This window comes from Lissotriton vulgaris, chromosome 10 (genome assembly GCF_964263255.1).
Source record: "Lissotriton vulgaris chromosome 10, aLisVul1.2, whole genome shotgun sequence".
NCBI classification, from domain to species: Eukaryota; Metazoa; Chordata; class Amphibia; order Caudata; family Salamandridae; genus Lissotriton; species Lissotriton vulgaris.
This window is the reverse complement of record NC_141698.1, coordinates 95252224-95279591: the sequence shown is the minus strand read 5'-3', so window position 1 is coordinate 95279591 and position 27368 is coordinate 95252224. Positions and strand designations below refer to the sequence as shown.

Genomic DNA, 27368 nt, shown 5'->3' with positions numbered 1-27368 from the left:
ATATGTTTACCTTGTCTTCATTGCTTGATATTGCTGGTGAGGAAGTGTCACTCCTAGTCATTGAAAGTCACTCATGATTACACTGAAATTATGAAAATGTCTCATATAAGCAATCTGAAACCTTGGCAGCTATGCTTGTAATGAAACCTGAAGCACCCATCTGGTGTGTTTCCAACATGAACAAGACAAACCAAAAGCGTTATTGTTTGCAATAATATATGTCTGATGGGCGTATCTTGCATACACTCATGTATTTACATTAGGCTGCCCTCTCACATTGTCTGACAAACTCAGGCCTGCCAGGTATCACGCATCAGGCGTGACTCTAACGCATTTCAGTGTGGTGTTCCGCATCACCGCACTGAAATGCATTGTCACGCATATGAAATGAATACCACTCACTCTGATTTACCAGCGCTGAAACTGGCTACGCCAGGCTGCTAGCGCCTGCGCTGGTGCATGTGACACCTGTGCGCCGGCTCTCCTGCTCCCGCTGCTACTAGCACAGGCCCAGTAACAGTGGTAGGGTGTGAGCTCACGTGACATCCTGGTCCTGAAAGGAAGTGTCAGCGCGCGATGTGCCAGTTCCCGGCAGGCTTGAGGGCTGGTGGTTCATGTGCGAGCCAGTACCGCACTACAGTGTAACAACACACCCGAAAAACGCAGTCGGAATAACTTTGACGTCACTTTAGTGCCCAATGGCGAGACACTTTTATAATAAGGCGGTTCCCCGAGCGGGCAGCATTTAACGTTTAACTGCAGTGTGCACGCTGCTTGCACTACCGCAGAGGTGGTACCATGGATGCTATAGACGGTCCGGGCCCTCTCATGCTCACCCTACCCGCATCATCGCCTAAACTGGCTGCAGTCCTGGTTCCAAAACTACAGCAAGCCCATGAAATATCAAACTACTGCCCGCCAAAACATCAATGAAATCACCAGAGGAAAATAGCTGGCAAAAATGGGGTAAATCGTTGGTAATGTACATGCTGGATGTCATGTGTTAGAAGAAACTGCCGAGTCATGACCGATAAATATGACGGTGACATCATCGCCGCGCGCAGGCGGGCCTACGGGATAAAAGGACAAGTCACTGTCAGCTGATCAATTACCTAAGTCCCCAGCGCTCTGAAAACGTCACAGTCTAAGGGTAGAAAATGCAAGTCATCGTTTAGGAAGGAGTCAGTGTGTTTCAAGCAGTAAAAGCAGCTGGACCCCCTAAGGAAACGTACTATTTTGAAGCAAGTGTAAATATTATTTCCACAGCTGATGTCCGAAATGTACTTAAAGAGAAAAGGAAACTTAGGACAGTTCTAAAGTACTGTGAATGTAAGCACACATGCTTGGATCCGATCATATTTGAGGTGCACGAAAGTTGACAGCGGGTACGTTTTTCTATAAATGTTTTGATGTAGTCGAAGCCTCATTGTTTTCGTAAAGACGTTTAAATAATTTTTATAGTGGATATTATTTTTGTTTTATTCACAGTAGCATTTGATTTTTAGGGAGTTAAAACATTCAGCAACTTTTATCCCATTTTGAGTTTGTTTTTCACGAAACCCGTGTATCCCTTTGTTGGTTACCCAATTTATTATTTTGACCATGCAGGCGATTACCATACAAGGATTTTCAGTACATTCGCCTGTGGTTCAGCAGTATTTGTCCTTCGTCGATGACTCTGGCTACGTACGTATGTTTTGGACGCGGGCGCGCTCGTAGCCATAGAAACAGGATCACAATTCTGCTTGTCATTCTCACGTAGGACGTCATTTGTGCGACGTGATGCAGCAGAGAAGGCGTGGTCGGCCAGTAAACATTGGTTGGCTCTGGAAACAGCTGGAAGGCTTCTCTGCATGTGGATATTTACGTTTAGGCGAGCTGTGACTCAGCACACGCTGATGGATAAATACTGCTGGCGTGGCCGTTTCCGACAGTACATGCCCAAAAGAAGAACGAAGACGTTCAGTACCCGAAGGAGAGCAGTTTCCAGGTGACCCAGGCTAGAGACATTAATTGCAATCTCCCTGGGGACAGGTAGACTTTCAAGAACGAGCAGACCAGAAGACTCCTGAGGCAGCCCACCACCACGCAGCTGTTTTTGAGCGAATAACCAGCAGAGGTGAGCTCCTTCATAGAGTTTATTTGAACATTGTTGAGCTGAGCTTTTTTTTGTTCCCACGTGTTATTTATTCTCTTTTCTGTCTGCCGTGTTTTTTCGCCGATTGCCGAATAAGACAATGTAGCATGCGACAGTATATATATTTTATTAAATCCTCCTCATAATAGCACACTCACCTTAACCACAGTTGTTTTGGAAAAGAAAACATTCTGTAGAGACTTCCCTGGATGTCATTCCTTTTCCAGGGTGGGAAACCTACTTTCATATTAATTCTCATTTACTTTCTGAATGTCTCGATAGATAAATATACCCATTCAAGTCGTTACTTGCTTGGAATCCGATTTAGACAGTTTCTACAAGTGTTTCATTTGAGTGTTTTACAGTTTTAAAGCTGTTTCTGCCTCCTTTCTTTAATTTCCATGTCAGTTTTTTCTATATTTTCAAAGTTTATATTATCATTTGTTTTAGAAAATTAATATATCGTAGATTTTAACCCCTTCGCTGCGGCGGCTATTCCGCCGCAGCGCTAAAGGGGCGGGGCGGCCGCGCGGCCGCCACATGCTGGTGACAGAACCGCTCCGTCACCAGCTACAGTTGAGCTGTGCTGGTGACGGAGCGGTTCCATCATGACCCGCCCCGCTCATTAGAACGCCCGCGCAGGCGCGAAATCAGCGCCGCGCAGGCGCGGCGGCCGGGCCATGACGGAACCGCTCCGTCATCAGCACAGCTCAACTGTAGCTGATGACGGAGCGGTTCCGTCATCAGCATGGAAGGGGTTAATGAATACTGTTGTATGGTTAAATCCGAGAATATGAAAAAAAACGTTGTTTCTGCAAATCAAACGTTGTTTTGTAACATTGTTTGTTTTAAAGCAGACCAATGGCCGCCAGCATTTGAGAATTAGCTACTGTTAGCCTAGAAAGGGGGTAACAGATCAAAATTAATGGGGATGGTTTGAGGAGTGTGATTGTAAGCTGCATTGTTCGAGATCATGCAGTAAGGGCAAGGAGAGAAAAGGGGTGCTCATTTGATTGTGGAGGAACTAGGAGGGTCCTTACTGAAGTCAATGACAGAAGGGGCTGTTTAGTTACTTTATAAATAGTAGGGGGGCGGGGGGGGTGATTGTTCAGCCTGGGGACACAGGAAGAGGTGTTCAGTGGCAGGTTTGTCTTGAGCTCCGTTTTGGATTTCTTGCTTTAAGTGCGGCAATATCATGAACAGCAGCATCAGCTGGTTTGTGTGTTACGGTGGTGGGCTATTTTCATTGAGTTGTAGTTGCAGTTCGGAAGGGGTAGCTAATGGAAATCATTTATGGTGTTGAAGTGGTCCTGTTTCTTCAGTTGTTTGAGGGAGCCACTGCGGCAACCAAAAAAGACACCGTTCACAGGGATGATGGCGAGTAGGGCACAACCCTCATCCAGGTGGGAGAGGGCAAGGCATGTTCCATAGGACTGTCAGTGGTTACTGAGCATTATTTGCGGTGGGCACTGTTGTTTACCAGCGATTTCCATTTATTTTTATATATTTAAAAGGCTTTATATAGCGCTAGCTGGACCCCATTGTATCGGAGCGCTTTACAGGGTGAGTTACACATTAAGAACAGATAAACATAGGGCAATTTGTTAACATAGAATAAGACATTTGAGTCTTACAAGTGTCTAAGGATAAGGAATAATTCAGAGATCATGTAAAGAAAATGAGAACTGGTGAATAAGTAGATAGAGAGGGGTTGAGTAGTGAGATTGAGAATGAAAGAAGGAGAGATTATAGGAAAAGTAGTAGGCAGGAGAGAGTAGAGGTAATGCAAAAGGTATATGGAAAGAGAGTTCAATATAATTAAGAACCCCAATATTTGTTAAGAAGCAGCAGCTTGAGGTCTTTTTTTGAAGAGGGGGGAGGGAAGGGTTGCAACAAAGATCTTTGGCAAGAGAATTCCAAATAGAGGGGCAATACCTGAGAAAGTACAAGATTGAGTCTTTTTATTTTTGAGCTGAGGGGGGATTAGGACAAGGGCGCTAGTGCTCCTCAGAGATCTAGTACACCCTGCTTTTTGGAATTTGTCAGAAAGGTACGAAGGGGTGTTCTGGTGAAGGGCTTTGTGAGTGATGCAGGCAATCCTGTAGGTGGATCCGCCTTCGATTGGAAGCCATTTGAGAATTTTAAGGACAGGGGAGATGTGATCATGTCGCTTACAGTTAGAGATAAACCTGGCCGCCAGGTTGAGAACAGATTTAATAGTGGCAAATTGAACTTTGGGGGTGCCAACAAGGGTGGCGTTGCCATAGTCGATTCTGGAAAGGACAAGTGATTGTACAAGGGATTTAAAGTCGTCAGCTGGAATAAAGGGTTTAATTTTTTTTAAGGTTATGTAGAGTGAAGAGAGCACCTTTAGCCGCGTTTTTTATATGAGGGATGAGATTGGAAATCTGATCAATGCTAATGCCGAGGGGTTTGACAGAGTTGAATGTGCTGAGAGAGCAGCTGAGTGCTTTAATATCTGTAATCCAGTGTTGGATAGGCAGTGAGTTGTTTTTGAGAGCGAATAGGATGATTTCAGTTTTTGGGGGATTTAATTTGAGGTGGTTAAGGTGAAACCAGGCTTGGATTTTAGTCAGGGCATCGTTGATATGTAAGATGTCATTGTGGGATTTGATCTTATAATATAGTTGAGTATCATTGGCATAAAGGTGGTAACTGATTTTAGCTTGTTTATGAGTCCACCAGCCAAATACTATCAAAGAAGCTTGAACAAACATTGATAAATATATTTCTTTTTGAGTTTGGGTCTAGATCTTTTACTTGCAAAAACATTTTATGTGAATATTCAGCCAGCTTGATATTCCTATTTCAGGGAAATTGTGAAGCGCTCTGATATCCTTCGGGATCAAGTTTGCGCTATATAAAACTTTATAAATAAATAAGGGTGAGGGGTTCCATGAAGAGGTTGAAAAGAGTTGGAGAGAGGATAGAGCCTTGTGGGACGCCCAGTGAGAGAGGTTGAGGTTTGGAGAGGCAGCCGCTGAGTTTAATTTAATTCTCAGAAAGAAAAGGAACACCATAAAAGTAGAAGACATAGCACCTTTTAAGGCTGATATAACTATCTTGCATATTGACTGGCTATATTTAGAATAAAACGGGACTCTAAGGTTCATGCAGTACTAGATAAAATGATGCAGGTTTTCTTGTCCAAGCCCATTAACTCTTCTTCTTTTGTCTTGTGTTCTGTCTACTAGTCACAACATTGGGCCAGATTTGCCATACAAAATGCTACAAGTTGATTATTTGTGCGCTTTTGGCCTTATTTTCTCATCTGTTTTTGGTACAAGGCTTGGCAACTTAATGGGTTTTTTTTGTTTGTAAAATGGCTCTAAAAGCCACCATACATTATAATTGGAGAGAGAGTGCAGAAGAGTAGTTGAGCGTAGGCCTCGGTGGAGTTCGGCATAACTCAAAAACTCTGCCTCACTACGTTGCGTTCCGAAAGAAGCAGAGTGTATTAGGCCGCCCTGATTTTTAGCACAGGGTATTTGTCCAGCACTAGAAAATCAGTGTGAACTGCACTAAGCACAGCACAAGAGGGCGCTGCTTCTTTGTGCCGCTTGAGTAGATGTTCTACTCGAGCGGCAGCTTCCTCAACACGAACTGAAGGTTTCTCAACGCGACTGCCCGCATTGAGAAATCTTGCTGGCAGGTGGTCAAGCTTCGGATTGTCCACGCACCAACTTAATGTTGGCGAACGAGGAAAGGAGCAGATTTTTCCAGAACTCAGTGTGCTCTGCGCAGTGTGGAAAACTCCAAGGCCTAGTTAAGGGTGAAACTGGTCTCTCAGTTATAGTTCACATAAGAATTTATGCTGGTGCCAGAATTTTGATTGTGCTCAAAGACGTCACCAAGGGGTGTAACAACTTAAACTGCATATGAGCCAAAACTTTTAGATCAGTCAGAACTTCCATTAGTAGGACATTCATGAGACCAGTGGCACCATGTGGACCTACAGACTTGCAAGTTAGGGCTGGGAACTGTGACATAATGTTAGCATACAATGACAGTTGTAGAGTGGGATATATGGCAATTGTTAGAGCTCTCAAGATGAGGGAAGATTCTGTAGCCAGAGTTGACACTACTTTTAGATATACATTGTTGAGAAAAATCCACTGCTACCGGAAAAGGGCCGATCCATGGTCCCATTAACTATGTAATGGTACCAGGCAAGGTACTGATCGCCACACTTGCAGCCCTGGAGTGCTCCTCTGCAGGTCCTTGATCTCTGGTGACGTTGATGCTTATGTGCTATGTTCTGGTGATCTGAGCAGCAAAGGCCTCATGTCGACTAGATGACTCATTCCCACAAAACATCTACCTTGCAGACTTCAGTTGGCTAGGCCTTGTTCTTTGCCAGAAGACTGCCCAGCTCACACCAGGCAGTAATGTCACCCTTTTACAATAGTGAGGCCTCTCTATGCGTTCTCGTTTGTTCCTAGTCTTAAGAGAAAAAGTAAACAGAAGGTTCCTGTCTCATAAACCTTACGGAACTGGTCCCTGGAGTTTCCATCAGAAGTCCAGACTAACGGGTGGAAGAGGCCAGCATTTGGACTGCTTTGGTGTCACTGACCTGAAAGCACAGCCACACAATTTCTGTTGCCTACTGTCTGAGTTCCACAATTTTTAAATACGTTTAGTGCCTTGGAGCTCTTTTATCACAAAAACACGAGCCACCTAAAGTATATTCTTGGTTCAAACAAAATGTAAACAGTCTTTCAAGTTGGACATCATGCAGGCCAGAAAGTGTAAAATGGGCAGGGTATTAAATGTTTCCTTGCCATCTGTGGACTTTTGTTCCTACAGATAGGAATAAATATTGGCCTGTGCTACTACAAAAGAACTTGTTCTCTCTTTTGTCAGCAGTAGGAGCTGGTCCTGAGCTGTCTCGGATTGTTTTGGGAAAGTGTCTTCAATGGAGAGGTCGGTGTCAAACGTGAATCTGAGCAATTTTTTATTTGGGGATAGCTAATTTGCGAATCGGTCTATGCGAATGACAGATATACTTGCTGGGCTTGTCCGTTGCTGAAAGCCAAGAGGAATTCAGTCCTTTTTGGGTCAGATACACACTTGTCATGGAATTGTATTACAGTCCATCCGGTCTTTCTTACCTGAATGTACCGACCCACTCTCTCTTTTTTAAGGCCATTGACTTCTTCAGGTAGCTTTATATATAATAAGAGAATATTGATATAGAACCAAATACTGCACTATCAAAGACTACAATTGACAACGAATGATTTATTCTGGATTCCACTACGCAGCAACATAGATCTTTTATTTTGCCTGATAAATAGCTACCTTGTTGTTAAATATTTGTACATGTTTTGCTTGTGCCTGTGCCTCTATTTCTAAACATTGACGAAGGCCAGTTATCTGCACATAAATGCAGATCTTAAAATGCGTTCCTTAAAAGTGTAAATAATGTACTGTGAGTCTGCTAAAATGCAGATATGTAGAACTTTTGATTATGGTTTGCTTGTGTTTGTAGGGAAGTTGTGACACCACCCATTGTTTAAAGAGGACCAAGAGAATCTTCACAGACGCATATCTTAAAATGGAGTTTCCAGACTTGGGAAAACATTGTTCAGAGAAAACGTGCAAACAGCTGGGTAAGAAACTGTAAACTATAAACGTTTGTACAAGCAGTAACTAAGAAATGTCTTAAACACATTCTGGTACTCGTTTTGAATGTGAGGGTATCATAGACATTGCTGCTTCCACACTACCAGAGAGGAAGCAGTCCTATTCCTTCTATTGAAAATGGTGTTGCTGGTATGGGACTGGCATACATTTTTCCCAAAACTAATTTCAGGTTCTCGCAATGAGTAACTATGACGAGCGAGAGAAAAGGGGAAACAAGATGGGGTGGATGGGGGTGAAAAATTAAAAGTGCTAATACTTTTGACCTTGGATATAGTCTATATTGCATGTTAATTATTTTGCCCCTCTGGTGCAACCTCTCCTGTGGGTTTAGGCCTTCAGTTGGATGAGGGCCATAACAAAGGTGGTGGACTGGATTTACAGTCAGTGATGCTGCATTTATGAGCCAAGTTCCTTCCTTACCACTTTAGGTTATTTGTATTGATGGTCAATGGAAATCCATTACTCCGTTTTAAAAGAAGTGCCTGATACTGAAGCATACAATTTTGGGTTGCTATGTGAAATTATATACTTTGATAATTATGGTGGAGAAGCATAATTTCATAACATGGTATTCATTAACTTGCTTTATTTTTTGCAGATTTCCTGCCCTTTAAATGTGACGCATGCAAAGACGTGTTCTGCAAAAACCACTATAAGTATGAGCAGCACAGATGCAACTCTGCATACAAGAAGGTAGCGTTGCCAAAGCACATTGACTCATCCTATTACTTATTTTTTTGTACTCCGATGACTCCCACAAGGAAACACCAGGGCAAATGGTGTTTAAGGTACAATCTTCTAGCAGCAGGAACTTTTTCTTGGCTTCCATTATGAAATATTAATTGTAACTAAATTTAAAACCCGTGTCTTGCTGTCTCTGTACAAAGCTGTGCTTCTGTGTTCTCCTACATCTTCATAGGGCCCACCTCTATCAAATACAACCAAAGGTCCAGCTTCATGAATATGTTGGCTCGCTGCTCTAACACCCGTTAAAGCGACAATCTGAATTTTTAGTGTAATTACTGGGTGTGAACAACCCTGCAACTATAACCGTACCCCCCCAGAGCCCCCCCCCCCCCCCCCGCCGACATGCTGGATGTTACTGCCCGTTTTGAAGGACAAAGCTTGTGATTGGAGTTGCCGCACCCAATAAATTCAGAACCTTGCGCCAGATGTAGGAGCCCAAATACCGGTCGGTAACGGCCGAATTCGGCCGTTACCGACCAGTATTTGGTGATTGGGATGTAGGGGGCCATTTATTTACCGAATCTGTAAATTTACCAATTCGGTAAATTTACAGATTCGGTAAAATACCGACTCGGTATATTTACCGATTCGGTATTTCCAGATGTAGGTGGGACTCTTCTGAGTCCCAAAGGCCTTTAAGATTCGGTATTTTACCACCCAATCCAATTGGGTGGTAAAATACCGAATCCTGGTGTGCATGCACATGTGTGCATGCACACCTATGCCATGTGACACACAGACATGCCACATGGCACACATGCCTGTATTAGGGGTGCTAGAGGGTGTCAAAGTGACACCCCCTGCACCCTTGCAGGATTCGGTAAATACCTAATCGGTATTGCCCATTGATTCCTATGGGCTTCAAGGCCCATAGGAATCTATGGGCAATACCGATTCGGTATTTACCAAATCGGTAAATACCGATTCTTACCGATTCCGTAAATTGAAAAAGAAATGTACCTACATCTCACTACTTCTATTTTACAGATTCATAAATACCGAATCGGTAAAATTCGGTATTTATGAATCGGTAAAATAGAATTACCTACATCTGGCCCCTTGTGTTTTCTTATTTCACCGTGTGTGAAAATTATCGCCCCGACCCGTGTGGCACTCTTAATTTCGACTTTGCCTTTTGAGGTCTTTCTGAGTTCCAACACCCGCCTATTTACCCCTTTGCACTTGGCCAAAAGCACCATAGCTGTAGAAAATATGAGAACAGTTGAGGGGCCACCCATGTATTGTATTTGTGGTGTCCTAGATGTGTATAACTCTTACACGTGCAAAAGTAATGACTGCACAAAAATCTGAGTTAACTACGAAGCTGTTTCTGGTTGGTTACTAGGTAGTAGAGCAATTGTAGGCTGAAGATAGTAGAGACCCAATGGATTACAATTTAGCTTAAAAGTAACTTTTTTTTTCTTCAAAAATTAAAATACTAATTCTGGTTTGGCGCTGGACGTACATACGAATTTCATTTTTTACTAATCCACATTTTTAACCTCCATAATTGTAAACTTGGGAGTTCCTTAAATTAATTTTTTTATGTTTATGGGTGCAATATGTTGTGAAAAGTTTTTAATGTCGGACAATTGCAAGTCATGCGCGCGTGATATTGCAAGTCGAATGTATAGTTAGTTGCTTCTTTTGCAGAGATTAAGATGGGACCGATTCCATGTTTTGCGCCACTGCTCCTTGCCTACAAGCTTCATTTAGAGCCTGCTGATTGCAGGTTGAAACCTTCATTCCATTTGGTTCTAACAGTTTATTTTTTTTAAACATTTAAAACTCCGCTATGTTTACACACAAAGCGTATGTTGCCAAGTGTCTAAAACAATTAAACAGGAAGCCTAAAGGTGTGTTAACAGCCGATTGTATTGACTCATGCTGCAGGCAGGTACACTATAAAATATTCAACTACTTGGTGTCAAATTCACAGTGTATTCTATAAAAAGTCATTCCAACCAGTTTTTTTTCATAACCATTAGCATTACTGTTTACCATCCCTGATTCAATGTGTTTTCAATATTTAATTTTAAAGCATTACTTTACAGTTAATGTGCTGGAGCAGAGTACATCCCACAAGTGACTGGTTGAAACTAAGATGAAAGAATGCAATGTGACCATTTCAGTTCCTTCATGCATAGGTTTTGAAATCTTGATAAAACTTCTGTCAGCTGCTGTAAGAAAAGACATCATTTTTATAGCAGCCCCCCACTTTTGTCTATTTATCCTGGCTTTAGAACTTTGTTTACTGTGCGACAACCAAACTGTGGTATAGCACCTACGATTCTCCCTCAAACCACGTGCTAGGCATTTGTTTCACCTAATAGGCTTTTTTTTAACTTTCCTGTAAGGCCACAGGAAATGGCACAGTAATGGCACCAGTGGCATGGAAGTTAAATCCTGTATGTGATCTGCAGTGTGTTCTTACACCACCCACATATATGACAAAATATATGGCTTTGTGGATCACCATTTTGCTTCGGCTAGGCGGCAGTTTAAAAGTACGGCATCAAAACATGGCAAGGAAAGGGCCTGTGTAAACTAGGAAAACCTAGTTTCATACATCAGGCAGGTCCCCCCTAAAGTGTGCCTAATAAGTGCACATGTCAGGCTGCTTAATGTATACAAATATAGCATACTACACATTGGAAAGAGTATACCCACACAGTCAACAATTACTCTGAAGAAGTTTTCACTGTCTAGTTATAGCTGCATTTTCTGTGATAAGACCTAGCAATAAATACAATCATCATTGTACATCTCCACCAAAGCAATGCATTAAAAATTACTGAAAGTTATTTTCGACTGTTTCAAAAATCTAATTCAATGGTGATAATGTTAGTGGAAATAGTATCTTAAGAAGGTGCACTTTGTGCTGCCTAAGAGAAAACCTGTTTAGATCTGACTTGCCTCTCAGCAGTGCTCCAAGGGCTCAACACACATCCGTGGCAGGCAGCCAATGACCCTGCTCTTGGGGGACAGTTGTTTGGCCTCTGAGGCTAGAAAGTCAAGATTATTGTGCTCATTATGTCCTCTAAACTGGCTATGGAATTAGATTTTGTTGTTTTCTTGACTTTAAAATTGTTGTACTACTTGAACTTACATTTTGTAGGGCAGTTGGCTGCTGCTTGTATCCCAGCAAACACTGTTTGAAAAGAGATTCTCTAGGAACTGTATTTAGCCTAATAAAAGTGTGTTTACGATGACAGCTGTACTCTCCTTCCAAATTAGTAACACAATTTCTGATGTTCTTCTTTTATTCAAGCATGTGTCTTAAAAATATATATATATATATATATATATTTGTATTGTTTTATTTTAATAGGACGTACAGGTTCCAGTTTGTCCAATGTGCAACGCCCCCATCCCAGTCAAAAGAGGTGAAGTGCCTGATGTTGTGATTGGAGACCATATTGCCAGAAACTGTAAATCTGATTCTCAGCGTAACCAAAAGGTAAATGATGTTCTCATTTGCTGCAGATTATGAGTTTATGATTTTCATGCAGTATTAGAGATGCTGTATCTTTTGGATCAACTCTGTCTACTGATTTAATTTAGAGTCCAACACAAGAGAAACATATAACCTCGCCTACAACCCAGAGTGTGTCTCTCTCTATATCTTGTATTTGTAAAGCGCACGTTTGCCCATAGGGTATCTTAGCACTGAATAACAGAGGTTTATTGTTACTCACTCAATGGTACTCTAGCATGAGATTAACTATACGAAGGGAAGGGCCCAGGCTGACAGTCTCCATGAGAATACATTTCGTTTCTGGAACAAATCAGTGAACATTGCTGTAGTAGTGGCCGCCCATTCAGTTAACCAGCCGCAGGACATTCCGATAGCTCGAGCATGAGAGTTCTGTAAATTCAGAGGAAAAAAAATGTATGAAAGGTGCCCTTCTGTCCCGTAATGTCTTTTGTTTGTGATAGTAGATGCTGTATTTTAGAGACAACCAAAAGACTTTGCTATTCAGATGTGTGGATGACTGAGCATCAGTATTCTCTTGCCAATTCTTCTTTGAAGCTTTGTCCAGTGCTTTTAAAGCGCGGCCAACTTCTTCCCTGTGAGACTGAGACCGCACCAAGTTAAGATCTTAAGCCATGTGCCCTACTTTTAGGGATCTTTGAGCCGTTTTCTCTCATGAGTAGCACGCAGCTTTGTAACAGTCCAACATTTTACTGTAAAGAAAGTGTGAGCGATAGGATGCAGGTGCCATACTTTACAGATTTAAGCAATTTAAACTAAGCTCAAGATTTCCTCTCCAAAGAGATTGACGTATATCATACACAATTAACTAATCTGTCTCTAGGCACTATCCACTTGTGTGTTCGAAGACTGTCTCTAACTGGCTGTGGTTAGCCTGTGGGTTCTTTGGTCTGTTATTATTTGAGAGTTGTCCACTAGTAGCAGAATTAATGTACCAGGATGGTAAAATAATGTATTTGTATATAACAGCAGAAAAAAGGCTGCCTGACCTAGCCATACAGGATAGCTGGAATTTATAATTGCACAATCTTACAAAAATGCCTCTTCGGTTTCGTTTACAACCAGCTAATATACTACCTCAAAAATACTCATTTAAAAGATTAATTGTGGCTCATGCATAGCTGTTTCTCACAGCAGTACTTAATATCTGAGAACCCAACATCATCATTCACAGAAAGGTATTTGTAATGTTCTCATGAATCTGTTCTGTTCCTACCTTTTACAGATCTTCAGGAACAAGTGCTTAAAACCAGGGTGCAAAAGGAAAGAACTCATGAAGGTGGTGTGTGATCATTGTCAAGAGAACTTTTGTATTAAACACAGACATCCATCAGATCACAGTTGCAAAGGCAGTGTTCGTCCACTTTCAAAAGCAGGGTGAGATTACCAGTTATTTATTAACTTGTAGGGATTATTAACCCTGCCTTGCTCATACTCTTTACATATTTGCTAGGTTACTTTGGAATGGGCACTGTCTGAGTGATATCTTTGTTTTGCAGACGCGCAGCCATCTTAAGGGCAGAGACATGCTCTGACGCAGCATCTTCAATGCGTGAAACTGCAGCGCACCAGCCACCTCAGTCAATCAGGTATAAACCAATAGACATTAATAGTTGTCCCTTTTGGGTTGATCCAGCCAATCTGATTTAATTTAGGATTTTATAATGATCCAAGTTACCATTTTAGGCTACTAGATAATATACTTGTATGTTTTAGAACTGCACAAGGCAGAAATAAATATTTTAAAACTGAATTTGTCTGAAAGACATTCAGTGCCATTAATGTTCCCTGCATGGAGTTCCCAGTGGGTTGCTATTGGTGCTTATGACATTGGATTTGGCTGTTACTAAAGATATGAAATGGCTTTTGTAACTTCTGCATTGGACAGGGCACAAGATGTGCATAATTACTTACCCTCAGTGCTTCAATTGAGCCAGCGGCTTCTGATGCTCGGCGCCAATACTTGGGGCCAATTACGATGTAGCCCAGAAAGGCTCCAACCATCGGTCTTAGCCTTTCCAGGCTGCATCTTGGTTTAATTTCCGACCGTCACATTACAATGCTGGTGGTTGGAAATTAAACCGCCCAATCATTCCGGCTGGCTTCCAATGGGTTCAAGGAGGTGCCTGTCACACGGTGCAGGGATAAACACAGACACCCATTCCTCTATGGGAGTAAACCAGCCGTGCGGTAGGTAGGTCCTGTTTCCGCCGACATCGTAATAGGCCCCTTAATTGGTAACACCAGTACTTATGACAGACTGCCACATGGTGGCACTGTTTGTCTAATTTAGAGAATAGCTCAACAATAGTTGAGCTATTAATACATTAAAAATGACTAATACCTATTGCCAAAGCCATTCTTCTAGCTTTCGGGGGGCCTTGAATAGTCAGAATTGTCACGCTTGTAGTAGTGGGATGGTTAGTAGTTGTGTTGTACCTGTACTTGGTAGCCCTGACAGAGGTAGTGGGCGGTGCAAGCGGATGTAGCCTCCTGAGGAGTGCCTGGGCACTTTTTATTTGTGGAAATGAAGTACTACTTACCCTGTTTCTAAAATGGCATGATCACAGGATAGGTGTTGTGGAAAATGGTATGTATATTTAAGATTAACACAGCTCACCTCTTTACTTTCAGTGCTTCACTGTTGCCTAGGAGCTGTGGGATGTCGTATGCTGCCACCTGGCAGAATGGATTGGTAAGTACCACCTAATCTCTTAGGGCTCTCATTGAGCTCCATTGCAATGTCAACCTTTTCCTTTTAAGAGGGCTGATGCTCCACATCAACACCAGTGTAGAAGTGTCAAGCACTGCTATGTCCTGCCAGTGAGGGCTACTGGGAAGCAGCGCGCTACCTCTGCGTTTCCTCTGCTGCTGACATGAAGAATAATCATGTAGAGTTGTTGGTTTATGTCATTAACTATTAGTGGTGCTTGCGAACATATGAACATCCATGGATTGCTTAGACTTACGTATATGTAAGATAATTACTTTGCTCAGAGTCTCAATAACTGTAAACATTTAATAATCCTTTTAAACTTTTGATTTTATAATTTTTGCTTACCTGTATATCAGATTGTCTAATAAGATGGAGACGATATGGTTTTATATTCTAAGATTTTAATTAAATCAACAATAAACTTATTATTACTGACATGCAGAATCTGGGGGAACCTGTTCTTAGTTTCACTCTAAAACATTTTTACAGGTCAAAGTTTTGTTTACACACAATACTTTTGATCTAAAACAAAAAAACATTGCTGGCCAGTAACAGCTCATTGGCAGCACTGGACTCTACATACTGGACCAAGCCTTATTTTTAAGTCTGAGTTGTTCAGACCATCAAGTATGCATCCAAACAGTAATGTTTACGGAGAAGTGCGGGTACTGATCTCCAAGTTTTGTTCTTGCATCTGTGTTAAACAAACATTTCCCAGTGGCCCTCTGGGGCTTAGCCTGCAAAATAGCTCCTAGCATTTAATTTTGCAAATACTTGGAATTAACTAAATTGCCTCTAGGCGCCTGAAATTAGCTACATTAGTAGGGGGCCATCACAGCCAAGAAGATCAAGCAGCATCAGGCCCTGGGCAGAGGATATTTGATACATTTAAAGAGCTTAACTCGGCGAAGAGGGTTTTTTTAGTACCTTCCTAAAAGGCCTAAGGTTCAATAAGGATGTGAAATTTGCGATCTCTGGTCTGTAATTTAGGGGCTTGCACTGCAAATCAACCATCTCTTCCCCTCTTATACTTGGGTAAGGTGATAGAGCCTGCTGCTTTAAAATAGCTTCCCCTCGGACAAACACACAACAGGAAAGCGGATCAAACCCTGTACTTTGATTGGTAATAATCAAAGGGGGTGCCCTCTTTTGGTCATATTCTTTATTTCACCATACAGTTTCTTCAGATGTTCCTTTCAGGAAAACTACTTCAGCTCTAAATCTTACGATGTATGTATATATACATACATGGGCGTATATATATATATATATATATATATATATGTGTGTGTGTGTATATATATATATATATATATATATATATATATGTGTTTTATTTTTGGGGTAAGCTTTTAAGGGTAGATTAGTTTTGGGATGGGTAAAACATGGTATAGTTCACATTTTAGGGTTCAAGGTCGATAGCGTATGGGGTTGTAAGGGATTTTTAGTGTTCTGGGATGGGTAGTGTATAGGGTTAGTAAGGGATTCTAATGGCTCAGTGATCGGTAGTGTGTAGGAGTAGTAAAGGACTTTTAGGGTGTAAGCATGTGTAGAGTATAGAGGTAGTAAAGATTTTTTTAGGGGTCAGGGGATTGAATTAAAAAAAAAAAACATACATGTGTAGTTCGAACTAAAGTCATCCGAACTAATCCGATCCGATGACCTAAACCTGTCACATCATACTTTTCATCCCAAGAAAGTTGAAATCTATCAGGAATTAGGAGACGTCTGGTAAAATAATTTTTGAATTTAAATCAAATCATTCTATCTTGAGGCAAAACCATGGTTGTGTCCTGTGAGCATCCATTATCTCTCCTATTTATAATTTGAGGATGCAGCAGCACGAGCTTTCATCTCAGTCACAACAGGTACATCCGCAGTGCAAGCCTCCTTCAGAGACCAGATACAAACATCACAGGATAAGCTAAACAAGTTTGTCGGAAAGTTATACAATTCTAACCTGTGTTTGAACTATTGTTGTTTGAAAAACTTGCATGGGAGCAAAAAGGTCTCCAAATGCTTAAACTACTCCAATAAAAAAAGTTTTTTTTAGGGCAAGAATAGTTTTTCTGGCCTTCAAAAGTTAAATCATTATGGGCTTTTTAAAAGGCTAAAAGAAGCAAGCCTCGTTCTCTAGCTCTTCATGCCAGCAATGTGGACGCTGACGAATTGCAGAATATCCTATGTTTGAAGCTGTGCCAGGCTCTAGCAGATGAACAGCCTACCTGCAAGGCGGCGGCCGGTGGGAGAGGGGCTGGTTATTCTCTTTATACTATAAAAGGGGAGGCCAGGCATGGAATTGAATCATGCTTCTTTGGTAAGGGGGTTAGAAATGAGAAGACAAAAAATATTGCTGTTGTAAGTATATGTGACTGACGTGTGTTCTAAATTATCTTTTGAAGAGTGAAGAGGAAGTGCTGAAGAGAGTCCTGGAGTTATCACTTGCAGAAGCCACACAGAATGATTCACAGACACCCAGGTACAGACCTGAAAAAGATAGCTGCTTCCCTAAATCCCACTTCCTCCAGATTAAAAATCACAGCATTAATGAGTCTGTTTCTCATGCACTTGGGGCTTGTCTAATCTTAGTATCCAGGCATCATAATTAACCGACTATCCAGGTCTAATTGCAATCTGAATTCTTTAACTCCAAAAAAAAGCTTTTCTTGGGCTCATAATCTTTATGGACTCATATCAACTCACTGACCCTCTTAAAAGAAACTTGCTTCTCTGCCTCGCGCTCTCTAAACTGCGAACATCCACGAGGAGAGATTAACTGTTGCACTATACACCCCAGGCTCAGCTCTTAGAAGCCACCTTTACATTTTTCTAAATCTCCATTCTGACAGATTAGCACAAACACCACATTACCTGTTAGCCCAAAACCAACCGCAAACACACTGCTAAACACCCAAAACTAATCATTGCACCAATGAGGACTGCAATGGACCAAATTACGACTACCAAACTGTGGTGTTCAATACTCGAGATGAACGACAATAAAATAAAAAAAACCTTAACTCCAGCAGCACTGGCACAAACTCCCACACCTTGTGCAAGCACCATCTTTAATATTGATGTCTGTGTCTGTACCACTACCCAGCTGCGCAATGGGATCAAGGAGCTCATAGACTTCACCAGTACACTACCCTGCCACACTTCCTATTCTTTTATCAATTTAGACTTGGCACCAAAGCTAACTTTCAGCAGGCAACCTTAATATACAAAATGAACACTATCCCCCCCATACCCTTCTGCACATACAACCCGTGTGCCCTACCTTGCACCCACTATGCACCCCTTGCCACTATCAAGTCTAGAATGTTATTTAGTTGATGATCTCCCATTGTTAACTCCTCAGAAGCCCTTTCTATCCTAGTCTTCAGTATCAACTTCCTTCTCACTTGTCCTCTCTAAAAACGGTCTGGTAATCCACTGCTGAAAAATCCCAACCTCGCCCCCCTCCCTTGGCGACAGATGAACTATTCACCTCATACTGCATCGCTCACAATCGATTATGGTAAAAATTCCAGAGAATGCTATAACCATCCAATTACAGAGTCACATTCATTCTTAAGACACGCCAAGCAGGATTTAAGCCTTGCTTAAGCATGGGATCCAACAATCCAGGTACCCGACAGTGCCCTCAAGGATCACTTAGACCTCTTGATTCTTCGCTGCTAAGCAAAAACGATCACTTGAGGCCAAACACACAAAGTGATGCTGGTTGTGAATAATGAGTGTAAGACCAGTTTCATGCTGACCCTTAAGAAATAATATCCAGGATTGCAGGGAAAGGTGCCACTGTGCGGCACTATTGCCACCCGACTATCCGTTACGGATGGAAAGAACCTGTCTGGAATTAGTTATTCCAAAACCCCTTCATTGTAATTTGTGTTGTACATTGCAGCTCCCTTTTGTGTTGTACATTGCACCTCCAGCTTGTGGCGGGGGTAATATATTGACAATCTAAATTTGAAATTGCGATTCTCCTATTAACATGACCAGAGAATCTGGATTTCATTAAAGACACGGAGGCTAACATTATGCTTACAACTTTTAATGCAGACCCAAGCAGCCGCATATGTCACAAAGTAAAAGTTCTATACTAGAACACAACAGACCAAACAATAGCAGTAATCACTAGGCAATCAGCCTCTTTTAAATGTGGAGCAAAGGAAGTCCAAGAAGCATCCACGAAGTACAGCTTGAAAGAAGATAGAAGAACTTGAAAATCCGAAAAACAGGAAGCAAATCCAAAGGATGTAGAACAGGAGCCATAAAGTAAACTCATGAGAGGTTATCTGAAAAGAAGAAAAGTATAAATGAATTCAGAAATAATTGAAGATAAAACCTGTAAAAAAGGATAAAGCAAGCATGTGAGTATAACATGAGAATGAAATACAAATGCAATAGAAAATGAATTAAATACAACCATTAAAATAAACACAACCACCCAAGGGATGGGTGGGAGGGATAATGTTAGCCTCCGTGTCTTTAATGAAATCCAGATTCTCTGGTCATGTTAATAGGAGAATCGCAATTTCATTACAAGACCGGAGGCTACCATTATGCTTGTTGGTAGTCATGTAAAACAGCATCAGACATATGAGTAATACGTTTGCAATAATGATGAGCAAAGGTCCTAGAATTTGACCAATCAGCAGATTTAAGAATGTCTTCTAACTTACCACCACACCAGAAAGACTTACTTGCCATAGCGCCTCTAATGGAATGTGGTTTAAAAAGATCCAGATTGACGCCAGCAAGTCCCATAACAATTTTAACCCATCTTGCTATAGAACTGGAAGAAATACCTTTATGAGGTTTAACAAAGGAGATAAGTAATTGATCAACACCCAGAGGACGAAGAGAATTCATCCTTAAATCATATTCTTTCATGCAGTGAACAACACAAAGTTTATTACACATGTCAAAACGTGGATAAAAGATACTATCAGACATAGTTTTGGTTCTCCTATGTAGTTCAAATTTGACCCCAAAAATATCATAGCACCTATATGAAATGTCAAGAGCCTTAACATCAGAAACTCTTCGACATGAAATTAAACAAAGAAGAGTTGCCAATTTCAAAGAGAGATTCTTTCTACTTAAAAGAGAGTTCTCAGGCCAGGAGCAGAAAAGGTCAAGGACTAATTTAACATCCCAAAGAGATTGATATCTTGGTTTGGGAGGTCTTCTGATTCTTACACTTTTAAGAATTCTACAAATAATAGGATTCTTACCTACCGTCTTATTGTTGACAAGGGAATGACCAGCAGAAATTGCAGACCTATAGCAGTTGATAGATCTGTAACTCAGACCTCTATCAAACTGTTCTCCCAGAAAATTAACTATATCAACGATAGGTGCCTCCACGGGATCCAGGTGCCTTTCCAAGCACCAACGTAACCATATCTTCCAGATGTTGTTGTACCGGTAATGTGTACCGGGAGCCCAAGATTCTCCGAGGAGAGTAGAAGCTGTTGACGAAAGTCCTGCGAGATGGTTAGATCTCCTGACACCTTCCAGGCAAGAAGGTTCAAACTCCCTGTCTGAACGAGAGGGTGAATTCGACCGTCTACATCTGTAAGGAGGTCTAAGAGTGAGGGAATCAGGAACGGTAGATCGTAAGTTAGTTCCAGAGTAGTGGGAAACCATGCCTGGGACGGCCAAAACGGAGTTATCAGAATTATTGAGGAGCGTTGTTGTCTCACTTTTTGAAGTACTCTCTGGATCATTGCAAAGGGAGGGAAAGCATAACCGATGATCCCTTCCCAGGATTGGAGAAAGGCGTTCACCGCTAGAGCACCCGGATCGGGCATCCAGCTGTAATAATTTTCCAGTTGGAAAGTTAGTCTGCTGGCAAAAAGGTCTATTTGGAAAGGACCCCAGAAGTGATTGAGGGAATTGAAGACAGAAGTGTTGAGTTTCCAATCGCTGTAATCTATGAGGAACCTCGAGTTCCAATCTGCACAGAGGTTAGATTTCCCTGGAAGGTATTCTGCTCTGAGAGAGATCTTGTGTTCCAGACAGAATATCCAAAGTTTCTTGGCTAGGTTTGATAGATCTTCCGATTTGGTGCCACCTAAGCGGTTTATGTAGGCAACTGCGGACATGTTGTCCATTTTCAGAATGACTGATCTGCCTTGAAGATAGTGTTTGAAACTCATTAGAGCATATAGTCCTGCAGTCAATTCCAGATAATTGATGTGTTGAAAGGATTCTTCTTGAGACCAGATCCCACCAGTGTTTTGATCTTGGAGACAGGCACCCCAGCCATGAAGGCTCGCGTCTGATTCCAAAATAAAGTCTGGAGCTGAACCAAAGATGGCTCTGCCATTCCATGCGTCCAAATTGTCTAACCACCAATTCAGTTCTAAGACAGCTTCTTGGTTCAGAGAAACGCAGTCGCCGTACCAGAGACCTGATCTGAGAGCTTTGGTCTTTATTCTTTGAAGGGCTCGATAATTCAAGGGGCCCGGAAAGATAGCCTGAATGGAAGAAGAGAGAAGGCCCAAGAGTCTGGCTAGTTCTCTCAAGGAGAGATATTATTGTTTCAGGACATGTTTTATCTCTTTCCTTATTTTTGAGATTTTCTTTTGAGGAAGGAGAAGAAGACAATTCTCTGTGTCTACTGTGAAACCGAGGAATTCCATCGTTTTGGAGGGGGAAAGAATGGATTTCTCCTTGTTTATGATAAAACCCAAACTTTCTAGAAGGTCTATAACAGTTTTGAGATCTTGAATGATCTGATCGTAATCTTGAGAAAGAATAAGGATGTCGTCTAGATAAATGATGAGACGAATACCTTTTTCTCTTAAGGAGGAGGTCACTGCCCTCATCACCTTGGTGAAACACCAAGGGGCTGAGGAGAGGCCGAAAGGAAGGGCCTGGAATTGGTAAAGATGGTTTTTCCAAATGAATTGAAGAAAAGGTTGATGAACCTTGGCCATGGGGATTGTAAAGTAGGCATCTTTCAGATCCAGCTTGACTAGCCAGTCTCCCTCTAATAAGAGGTCCCTGAGAAGATGGATTCCTTCCATCTTGAAATGTCTGTAAACAAGGTATTTGTTGAGTTCCCTGAGATTTATAACGGGTCTCCAACCTTTGTCCTTCTTTTCTACAAGAAAAAGAGTGCTTACAAACCTCAGAAATTCCATAGGGACTTCTATGATAGCACCTTTTCGAAGCATTGAGGAAATTTCTTCCTCTATTATTTTTTCTTGGTCCAGAGTAAGTGGAATTGCTTTCGGAATTGAATTCTGAACTGGGGTTTGAAAGAAATCTACATGGAAACCAACTACGGTATCTAGAACCCAAGGATCCTGTGTGATAAGTTTCCAGTTGTGGTAAAAGAACTTCAGCCTGCCTCCCACTTTTGGATTCGAAGAAAGGGGAAGAGAAGGAGTACTCACTTTGAGGGTTGGTGTCGACAGGAGCTCCTCTTGCTCTGAAACCTCTGGAACGAAAGCCTCTTCCTCTGGGGGGATAGAAGGGAGGTTGGCTGGGGGGTTGGTATCCTCTTCCGCCATAACCCCTGGATCTAGAAAAGGGCCGTCGGTTGAAGCGGCCGAAAGATTGGCCCCTTCTTCCGGCCCTTCCAAAAAGGTTATTAGAATTGAAGACTTTCTTCATGTTTTGATGGGCCTTATCCAAGGCGGTAAAGGTATTGACATATTTACCAAGGCTTTTAATCAAGTCTTCACCGAAGAGAAGGCCTTTAGGATTAAGGGAGGGCTCTTTGTCGGCCAAATCGGTTAGTTTTGGGCTAATTTTAGTTAAGACCACTCTTCTCCTCTCGGAGTTGAGTCCTGCGTTAGCATTGCCCAACAAGACTAGAGCTCTTTGACTCCAACCACGGATTGAAAGAGTGTCAAGAGGGGAGTCGGTGAGGTAGCTTTCCTCTGCTGTGTTAATTATTTTAGTCAAGGGACCCAGGATACCTAAAACTTTATCTTGGCATATTTTTAGGGATCTTTCCAGTCCTTTACGAGGGTCCCTGCCGAGCTTGAACAGATAAGTGATTAGCTCGGGGTCGAGATTTGGGGTTTGGCAAACCTTACCCTCTATAGAGGGTCTGGAGCATTCGGCTCTCAAAAGGTTTCGAGTCTCCCTCTCCAAAGGATTCCTGATCCACTTAGTAATAAACTTACAAATGTGGTCATGGGGGGTCCATTCAGAACTTCTAGGGTGCTTAATATTAAGAGGGGAAAACATTTCTTCTCATACTTTGGTAGTATGTGTCGCGGGGGACACCCAAAACTTTCGTGCCGCTAAGGACACCTCTTGAATTTGTGCCGCTAAGGACACCTGAGGCAAGTGAGGTGAGATTACCTCCTGTAGAATTTGAGGTGCTAGGACCTCCCGTGCTCTCTGGGGTAAAATTAATATTGTTAGATTTTTTATGCCTCTTACCCCTTATTTCTGTGTTCTCGTTTGCCAGGTCATCGTTATTAAAATCATCCCTTCCGGGAGGGAGTGATCTCTTGGAGGACATGACCTGAGAGAGGGTAGAGAACATGCAGGATCTCATTTCTTTATGTATAAGATTCCTGATGGATTCATCGTTAAAATCAGATTCAGCTGCGTTGGCTTGATCTGAGTCGGAATCAGACATGAGTAAATTTATAATAAAATATGTGATGCCTTTATGCATTCAAGGATAATAATTATAGTTTTTTTTTTTTATTTTTTTTTATATAATATTTAAATAATCTATAATTCAGTCCCCTTTTTTTTTTTTTTTTTTAAATATATTAATATAATAGGGAAGGATGGGGAGGGTCCAGTAGGACGAAGAGACTCTTAGTGACAGATTAATAGACAGTAAAAGGCAGGAAACAGTGTTAAAAACTGTTGAGAGTGGGATTGGAAGGGTTAATGGATCGTTTTGAGAGATTATATGGGATTTGCGCTAAGGATTTGGCAAAAGCGCTAAGGATTTGTCAAGAGCGCTAAAGGAAACGGTAAATCTCCTTCAAAACAGCTGATCGCGTCGGGGAACTGTTTGTTTCCTCGAGCGCGAGCTGTGAAGAGACGCCCATGGTAAAAGGGAATTGAGGAAGGTACCTAGGCAGGCATAGCACGCAGCGCGTGTGTTGCCAACGGTCCTTCCTCGGGTCCCTGTGGGCTTGGAGGCATGGGGAAAGAGACGGGAAAGGTCCCGAAGTCCGAAAGGAGGGCGAGGTAAGAAACTCCTCAGGCTTTGTATAAAAAGGCGCATAAAGCGGTCGAAAAGCGGGCGCATGAAGCGGAAAAGCGGACAGGCATTCGTAAAAGGAGTATGAAGGTGGTGAGAAAAGAGGGAGGAAGCCGATCTCCGTAAATTGGAGAACGGTTACCCGAGAGAGAAATAGGGGGAGGGTCGGTTAGGTGAAAAGTACAAATAAAACTCACCTGAAAAGATCTGAAAAGCAATATGCTAGTTAGATAGAAATGGCAAGTTTAAATACTTATATATAAACAATGCTAAAAACAATAATAAGAATAGTCAGATAGAATAAATTAAACCAGCAATGATAAGGAGGATAAGAAAAGCATGACTTATCTGCTTGGAGCCGCATTTAAAAGAGGCTGATTGCCTAGTGATTACTGCTATTGTTTGGTCTGTTGTGTTCTAGTATAGAACTTTTACTTTGTGACATATGCGGCTGCTTGGGTCTGCATTAAAAGTTGTAAGCATAATGGTAGCCTCCGGTCTTGTAATGAAATTAAGTATTTTAACTTGGGCAATTTCTTTCTCCTCAGCTTGCAGCAGGAAGATGCAACACCCCAAGTTTTTTCAACCAGTCTGGATGAAAGCATACAGTTACAAAGCAGGAAGAAAACTGTGGTGGGAAAATAAATCTGTCTAGCAATCCGCAGAAGACAGAACTCTGTAAATATTGTTTGAAAACATGGCTGGGACTTATCACAAGAGCATTAATTGACAGGTGGAATAGGAGGCTAGAGTGAAGAATTCTAGCATTCTCCTTTGAAAGAGGCAATTCACAAAATTGGTTGGCCTTTGGGTTCAAAGAAGCTGGCCGACTATCCAGCTAAAACGAGGAGATGATGCTGCTGCCCTTAAATACTCATTTGGCATCTGTTTTATTTGTACATGAGCATTTTGGAAGCCCAAACGATAAACATGAACATTTGCATCCTCTAATGCATTCCGTTTTCAAGTCGATTATTGCATTAGAAGTCTACGTTTGGATACACATTTTTAATATAATTATTTTTAATAGTTCTATTTAAAACCAAGTGGGTTTCGGGGCTTTGTACTACACACATAATGTACCATGGTGAACATTCTCTGAAGTGCATTATATATGAAAGTTTGTGTGTAAATTTAAGTTTTAGAAAGAGCATACGGTTTCATAATATGTAAAAGTATATAATAACATAATATAAAGGTGATAGTCACTGTACCCGTGTACGATTTAACAGCTCGAAAAAAAATCGATATAAAACTATGTATTATTTAAAATGCTTGTTTTAGCCATTCAAATACTGGCGCCCGAGGCTGAATAGAAACTGGTTTTAAACTTGCTTTGGGTGTAAGTGCAAACGACCTGACAGTAATTTGAATGGGATGGTTGTTCTCTCACTAGGTATGGTGCTGGTAATCCATTTTAAAGTGCTAGGTCAAAGCTGCGAGTCACTGATTTGTGTTACTAACAAAGATTATTTTTAATCAGCCGGTCCAAATATGCACACTTTTATGGATACTCGAGGGAACTTTTCCTAAAATTCCATCAAGCATAATTATGACAAACAGCGTTTGAAACCGAAAAGTAGAATTACCGCTTCAGAATAAAATGGACTAATCCAATATTTTTCCTGTTTTGTACAATCTGTAAATAAAAATGTTTTGTTAATATGAAACCGTTTTATGGTCATAAACTAAAGGGTAGAGATTAGATCTATTGGGGCGGAGATGAGTAAAGGAGGGAGGGTGGCTTAACGGCCAGGGGGTCCGACTTTGAAGCTGGGGAACCAGATTCGATTCTCGTTAGAGGCTCAAACATCCTGTGATTCTAGGCAAATCACATAATCTCCCCGTGCCTAGACATGAATGTGTCCTTCTGTAATGCAACTGTTGCTACTCTACAGCGCTCTGTTACCTTCAGGTCGAGTTCACGCTATATAAACCTGGGGGGGGGGAAGAGTACCTGACAGTTCGTTGCATATAGGCTAGCCAAACAGATAGAAGGAAGAGGGCTCACCCATATAAACTTACCTGAATACCGTATGTTTACATTCTAAGGCGGAAATTTACTAAGATTTGGTGCAAAATCTTTGTTTTCCAATTTCGTTTTCAGCTCTAAACTAGTTTAGCGCTGCTTTGCGCCATGGGGACGTACCAAGGGTGGAGCATGGGCATTCCCATGCAACCACCCAATGTTTCTCACACTAAACCCAATTTACTCAGTAAAGTACTTTTCAAGTAGGCGCAAGGAAGGAGATGCTTTAATTTCTCCTTTCTTTTCCGACTTTGCATGTGTGCTGCACTTTACAGCACTCATACATAGAGGGAAAAGGTTTGAAGTGAGTCTCTGCATAACATTCTGTACAGGAAGGATATCCTTCCAGTGCACAACCTATGCTAGACTCACAAAGACACCCTTGCACCATGGCGCAAAGGCTGTCTGTGGTGCACAGCAGCTGATTTCAGCGCTGGTGCTAGGGAGAGGGGAGGAGATTGCCTTATTTTAGTAAATAGGGCGCTCTCCTTTTCACATAGCACACTGCAGCAGCGCAAATGCTGCGCTATGTGAAAAGTAGTTATCTCTGCCTTTCTGTTGGAAAGGGCCAATGAATGCACAGTGCCAGTGTGCCTCGCAATATCCGCTTCGTGCACAAGCAGGTTTTTGCTTCTTTTCCAAATGCTCCCTTTATTGCTGTTCTACCCCAGTCTCAGGGGAAGAGTTTCTTCAGTGTCTGTTTCTTTAGAAGTCCGTAGTCACAGAACAATGGGGTAACCCAAAATTAACCCAAAGAACCTGGGTAACTTACGATACAGTACAAATAAAAGGGGGGAGAAGGAGGTATACAAAACTAAGTCGCCCTCCTAAGACATATCATGAAATAAAGAGCCCAGAGTGCTGGGTTCTGAGACCTAGCTTGTGTCACGGCTCTTGGCCAATGTGGTCAGACAGAGCCTTTGAGAAGGAAAAAATTCTTTATAGAGCCCCCTCACTCACCGGGGTTGCCCCACGGTGACCATGCTTAATCATTGGGGCCATCCCAGTCCTCTACGAAAAGGGGCGTGCTACGACTTGCGAATCACGTAGGAGCACTATTTTTGTGAAGGACTATGTGTAGTGCGAAGTGTAGTGCGAAGTGTAGTGGAGTGGGTGTAAGTGATTTAAAAATACAATGCTAGGGAGCCTCAACAAATGTATTACTGCTCCTAGGTTGGTATGGTTTAAAATGGGGTAGAACACTGTGTTCCGACCTGTAATGAAGGTGGGATCAGTGTGCGGTCGACATGTTTCAAGCTTCCCCTAGCTTTTCATCAGGACCACACAGGGACCAGCCCTGTGTATGCCACTCCTGTTATTGCCTAAATAGGAACATAAAATATGATACAAAAAACATTTGATGCTGCTACTAAT

General features: G+C 41.8%; 1 protein-coding gene across 1 annotated transcript; it reads left to right on the top strand.

Annotated features, from left to right (window-relative positions):
* Positions 1-1178: 1178 nt before the first annotated feature.
* ZFAND2A (zinc finger AN1-type containing 2A) lies at positions 1179-25635 on the top strand. The gene is made up of 9 exons (XM_086940594.1): positions 1179-2119; positions 7650-7770; positions 8403-8497; positions 11883-12011; positions 13273-13424; positions 13547-13636; positions 14682-14742; positions 17166-17242; positions 24514-25635. Exons 2-9 carry the CDS (start codon positions 7716-7718, stop codon positions 24608-24610), a joined length of 756 nt encoding a protein of 251 aa, XP_086796720.1. The 5' UTR covers positions 1179-2119; positions 7650-7715; the 3' UTR covers positions 24611-25635.
* The last annotated feature ends 1733 nt before the right edge of the window (positions 25636-27368 follow it).